Source organism: Garra rufa, chromosome 8 (assembly GCF_049309525.1).
Source record: "Garra rufa chromosome 8, GarRuf1.0, whole genome shotgun sequence".
NCBI classification, from domain to species: Eukaryota; Metazoa; Chordata; class Actinopteri; order Cypriniformes; family Cyprinidae; genus Garra; species Garra rufa.
The window spans coordinates 37,530,522-37,536,776 of record NC_133368.1 but is presented as its reverse complement, the minus strand read 5'-3'; the positions used below and the strand labels follow the sequence as shown (position 1 = coordinate 37,536,776).

Here is a 6,255-nt window from a genome sequence, read left to right as displayed (position 1 = left end):
GGAAAGCAGATGAATCTCAGATAAACCGATTAATTATCGGAGCAATAAAAATGACGCAATTTTTACCCATATCGGTCGATAATTTATCTGTCCGACAAATATCGTGCATCCCTATAAGATTTTACATTACATTTACACAATTCTGACTTTTTCTCTGCAAAAGCAAGTTTATATATCAACAATAGCAAGTTTGTTAATTCTGAGGAAAACCCCTCTCCCAGAAGTGTGGGTAAAAGAAAGAATGACTAATGAGTTAATTTTTCTTATCAGAATTGAGATATAATCTATGAATTGCGAGAATAAAGTCTTAATTTTGAAATATAAACTCAAATTTATTCTTTTATCCCATTGCTTTCATAGACCATTACTCAAAAACTGTAATTTTCTGCCACCAGATAAGCCCCGCCCACTAAAAAGTCATCACTCTTTGCAAACACCGAATTGGTCTATATTTACATTTAGTCTCAGAAGATAAAAAAAAATTGTGTCTTTTGAGAGGTCTATTTGAGAATTTGGTTTTCCCAGAAGCAAGTGTATCTCTTGTCTTTATTGTGTTTCCGAGTGAATAACGGTTTAACAATGGTTTAATGCATTTGTGGTCAAAAAGCTGAAACCCCAGCATTATGACCAAAGAAAAGACGAGAGGCTCCCTTTGATTATGTTGCAGAGGGCAATTGTTATGTTCTCCAGGGATAGACTGCAGCAGTGTTATCTATTACACCTGCGCTCACCGAGGCAGGGCAGGAATCAATGAGGATGAGACGCCTGGCAGAGAAAAGCACACCAGTTGGTTAGAAATGTGTAGCGCCTAGACATGAGAAGCAAACTGGCTATGTAGGTCAGCCAAGCAGAAGGAGCCTTTTCCAGCACACCCCCACATTTCCCAAGTTCCGCAGGCTTCATTCAGCTCTACATGCAGAGCTCCAGCCCACATGCATCCATTGACACTGCACAGGAAACTGACTCGGAGCATCTTAAAGCTGCTTTATCTTCCTTACGCTTTCTCTTTCATTCTTTAATCCCTTACATGGATACATACTTTGTGCTTGCTTATTGGAAGGATTAGCCCGTCACTAAGATACATGAGTCATTAAGGTGGTTTACGTTTGTTGAGTGTGGCTTTCTTGTTATTTACCGTCAATTATACCTCATGAAGTGTTAAAGGCATAGTTCGCCAAAAATGAAAATTGTCATTCATTACTTACCTTCATGTTGTTCCAAACCTGTAAAACCTTTGTTCATCTTCAGAACACAAATTAAGATATTTTTTATGAAATCTGAGAGCTTTGATCATCCATAGACAGCAAGGGTCATACCACGGTTAGGGCACAGAAACGCAGTAAGGACATTGTTTAAAAGGTTCATGTGACCTCAGTGTTTTAACCATAATTTTACATAGCTACGAGAATGCTTTTTGTGTGCGCACAAAATAAAAATAACAACTTAATTCAACAATTACTGTCCTGCACGGCACCTTAGTGCAGTTAGGGAGAGTATCACATTGAATCTCATATACATCAAATTATATAAATGTTATTTTTCAGTTTGTAAATTATGCTGTTTGTCTGTCCATTATGTTTATTAAGTGACTTGCGTGCACACACATATTATAAATATATTTAGAAGTGTGTAATATGATCTGCTATTAAAAAAAAAAATGTAGTATCGTGCTACAGTGTGCCTCCGTCTTAATATATTGTACAACGCGACATACGTTCACTCACGGGACACTACACTTATTCGCAATCACTAAAGTATGTTATTTGCATGTGCTTTAAAGCCTTGCCGATTAAATAATGTTATTTCGTATTCGTGCTCTTCTGGCATGTTGTCCCAAACCTCTATAAAAAAAATTTCTTGTGCTGAATACAAAAGAAGAAATTTTGAAGAATGTGGATAACAGTAGCTGGTCCCTACTAACTTTGATAGTGGGGGGGAAAAAAATACTGAGACTGAGAACTGAGAACCAGCAACTGTTTGGTTACCCACGTTCTTCAAAATAAGTTGTCTTCTTTAGAAGAAAGACATTAATTTGAGATTAAAAAACTCTCAAGAGTGAATGAATGATGACAGAATTGTCATTTTTGGGTGATGGTAGTCTGATAAACAAAACACAGAAAAATCACTCACTGCTCTTGACAGAAGAACTTTAATACAGTTGTTTAATGTCAGTGTGTGTATAACTTATGTATATAGTGTATATAGTGTTTTATTTTTCATATTTAAATACTTTTCTTGAATGCTACTGCTAAATACACCTGCACCTAAAAATTAAAGAACTGTTTGTTTTATTGGTAACACTTTACAATAAGGTTCATTAATTAAACATTATTTAATGTACTAACTAACATGAACTAACCATGAGCAATACATTTGTTACTGTATTTACTAATCTTCATTAATGTAAGTTAACGAAAATACAGTTCATTGTTTGTTCATGTTACTTCACACTGCATTAACTAATGTTAACACAATTTTAATAATGTATTAGTAAATGTTGAAATTAACATTAACAAAGATTAATAAATGCTGTATAAGTGCAGTTCATTATTAGTTCATGTTAACTAATGTGGTTAACTAATGTTAACCAAGGAACCTTATTGTAAAGTGTTACCGTTTTATTTGTATATTACGTGTATTTGTAACATGTAGCCTATCTTGTTCTTATGTTTTAATAACAAAGATAAAGTAATATGAAAGATTTTTATCTTTGCCCACTTGGCCTAAACGTCTGCAATTCTTTTTATTTTATATTTTGTTACCTTGTAAGGCTTTGGTTTTAAAATAGGAAATAAGATATGATATTTTTGCCATTTTCCTCACCCCTAATATATATTAGTGGTGTAACGATGCACATATTCCTATTGAACCATATATTACGAGGCTTTCGGTTCGGTACGCATTACAAACCGAACAGTTTGTTGGACTAATCCTATTACATTTAAAAAAATAAATAAATATAAAATAACAGCTTACAGTGTGTGAAATATAAGATGCTAACTTGGTATCCAATAACCCAATTAAAAAAAAATATATGCAAGATGAAATTAAAATTGACCAAGTTTATAATATATGCCTGGTCATATTGTGCATGGTGTTTGAGTTTGTTCAGTAAAATTGTGAAAAATTATTTCAGTTAATAAAAAAAATGGTTTTCTGATGTGGCACTCAAACATTTCTAATTATCAATGTTAAAAGCGGTTGTGATATTTAATATTTTTGTGAAAACATGAAACTTATTTTTTTTCAGGAATCCTTGAATAGGAACATTATTTGACTTTTTTTACTTTTTATTGTTACAATGTCTTACAATGTCTTAGAGAGGCTTACATATTTGATTCTGACCTTGCTGATAACATTAATAAAATCGTGTTGATTTTTAAAGAAAAGTTAAATCTTACTGACTTGAAACTTATGAACAGTAGAGAGTTCTCCTTTTTCATAATGTTTCTGGAAAATATAGTAACTCTCCATTATTGTTGTTGTTGTTTTTTTTCCTCAATAATGACTTTTTAGTTAATGTGTCCAAGGCTAAACAGGATACCATTGCGCACAATTAATGGTCCAATCGAATCTAGAAAAAAATCAACAAAATGTGGTTTTCCTTGTAAATACAATGCTTTACAAAAAGTTCAGTGTTACAGATATTTTTTCATGTCATCATTTGCAGCCTGTGTGGTTAGACTATTACAAGGCCACTTAATAGTGCTCTCCATGTTTGTAGTGATGTTCCTGAGTCACATACTTTCTTAACATATGAACTGTTTGCATTGCAGACATCCTCTCCCAACTCATCCAATGAGAACTCCCCAGTGAGCCCACCAGATGACCAGGGGCAGGGGGACTCTCCCACTCCCCTGGAGGAGGAGGAGCCAGCTTTCCCCCACACTGAACTGGCCAAGCTGGATGACATGATCAACAGGTTAGGGCTTGCGTCCTATATTTGGTCAAATTAAGTTTCTAATTAAATCAGGAGATCTGGAGATGAACTGCAAGGATATTATGATGAAGGACATTTATTTAGGCTATTATTCGCTGATAGTGATATTCCACGTCTGTGTCTTATCAGTGATGTCTTATGTTGATTAATCATGTTTTTTTATGTACAGACCTCGCTGGGTCGTTCCAGTTTTGCCAAAGGGTGAATTAGAAGTTCTTCTTGAAGCTGCTATAGATCTTTGTAAAAAAGGTAATGCATTAGGTCTTGGTTATCGTTTAATATTCTTGGTGTTTTCATTAATTGTTCTGCTGAGTAGCCGCAGACGCAGTATTACCTTTATGTGTGTCATCTTGAGCTTTCACTTTTGCTCTCAAAGGAATTCTTCAGCCTGTGTAAATGTCAGTCTCTGATAGGTTTTTCTTTCATTTCTGTCTCCAGGACTTGATGTCAAGTGTGAAGCATGCCAGAGGTTTTTCAGAGATGGCTTGACAATATCCTTTACGAAAATACTGACAGATGAGGCTGTTAGTGGATGGAAATTTGAGATCCATGTAAGTCCTGCAACCTGCTCGATGGTGCCGTTTTATCACTCCTTCCATTTCAGCAGCACATTTTGTCTTTTTGTTTGCACATTAAAGGGCTTTACTAACCGTTTGGCTGTCAGGTCTGTCCTCTCAAGAATTGATTACTTCTTTAGGCGACTGTGAAGAAACGTAATGTTATTTTGGTTGCCTTCATCTTATTTGGCTGTTTGATTGAAATGCCAAAGCTTTGATCAAAGAGCTCCTTTCAGTAAAACAGAGGCAGTATTAGGACACAGCGCTGAGTCATCGCACTCATATGAGGCTCGTTTTAGCTTTTCCAAGGCTGCTCTAGGATCAGCTTCAATGGCACTGCAAATGTAGATAATTTTTTTACATTGTAAGACTTCCTAATCACTGCAAATCAAAGTGCATCAACTATGGTTGCATTTAAGTGTATTTTAAAGCCAAGACATACTCAATACTACTAAGATGGTACGTTTTTGGTCTACATGTCAATCTGTGTCTCCTTCTCTTGGCAGCGGTGCATCATTAATAACGCCCACCGACTGGTGGAGCTGTGTGTGACCAAGCTCTCTCAGGACTGGTTCCCTCTGCTAGAACTCTTGGCAATGGCCACCAACCCCCACTGTAAGTTCCACATCTACAATGGTACTCGGCCCTCTGAGACGGTGCCTGCTGGAGTTCAGCTAGCTGAGGATGAGCTTTTTGCCCGTCCACCTGACCCTCGCTCTCCTAAGGTGAGAGGGTGTTTGTTATAGACTTTTCTTAAGTTCATGAATTTAATTTATGAATTATTGAAATGTATTAATAAAATTAGTAGGGATGTAGCGATACCAAAATTTCATTATAACATAATATTTCATGATCAGTACGATATTTATTGTGATATTAAAAAAAAGACAAATGAAAATTTTGTACCTTTTAAACATAAAACTTTTAAGACCTTTTATGTTAGAATAATAAGAAGAAATGTATTTAAAAACTAGACCTAATGTTTCATATTGTACTGATACTGTTACATTCCTACAAATTAGTGTTTTGAAATGGTTCAAAACTTAAGAAGAAACAATGCCTAGTCATGCATTCATATAATTGTGTATGTTAATTTTATGATGTTAAGTCCACAGATTTTTGTAATGCATCATCTGCCTCCAGCTTTAATTTCAATGTTTTATTTTGTTTTGTTGTGTTGGTCTATTCAGTGAAAAGTTTCTATTCATTTATTTCCTGCAGGGCTGGTTGGTGGACTTAATAAATAAATTTGGCACGTTAAACGGGTTTCAAATTTTGCATGATCGATTCACGAGCGGCCAAGCTCTGAACGTTCAGATCATCGCTGCACTCATTAAGTAAGAACAATCCAGCATATTTTTCCTATTTGCCTGGAACCTGGAATTTATTTGACTAAGGTTTGATCTACTTGTTTCTTTTGCAGGCCTTTTGGACAGTGCTATGAGTTTCTCACTTTGCACACGGTGAAGAAGTACTTCCTTCCCATCATAGAAATGGTTCCCCAGTTTCTAGAAAACCTCACGGATGAGGAATTGAAAAAGGAAGCAAAGAACGAAGCCAAAAACGATGCCCTGTCTATGATAATCAAATCTTTGAAGAACCTGGCTTCTCGAGTGCCAGGACAAGAGGAAACAGTGAAGAATTTAGAGATATTTAGATTAAAAATGATTCTTAGGTGAGCTGAACATCAGCTAAATCTACTTTTAAGACATTATACAGCATGTTAAATGATTGTTTTTGATTGTTGACCTTTTTCGT

At 35.4% G+C, this 6,255-nt stretch overlaps 1 protein-coding gene across 4 annotated transcripts in view; it reads left to right on the top strand.

The window, feature by feature from the left end:
* The window catches only part of usp9 (ubiquitin specific peptidase 9), a 42,811-nt gene that overhangs the window by 11,642 nt on the left and 24,914 nt on the right, over positions 1-6,255 (top strand). For all 4 annotated transcript variants that reach the window (XM_073845296.1, XM_073845295.1, XM_073845294.1 and 1 more), the window contains exons 3-8: positions 3,777-3,922; positions 4,110-4,189; positions 4,379-4,491; positions 5,004-5,222; positions 5,719-5,834; positions 5,921-6,172. In XM_073845296.1, coding sequence (XP_073701397.1) covers positions 3,777-3,922; positions 4,110-4,189; positions 4,379-4,491; positions 5,004-5,222; positions 5,719-5,834; positions 5,921-6,172 — 926 coding nt within the window. The remainder of the gene's footprint in view (positions 1-3,776; positions 3,923-4,109; positions 4,190-4,378; positions 4,492-5,003; positions 5,223-5,718; positions 5,835-5,920; positions 6,173-6,255) is intronic.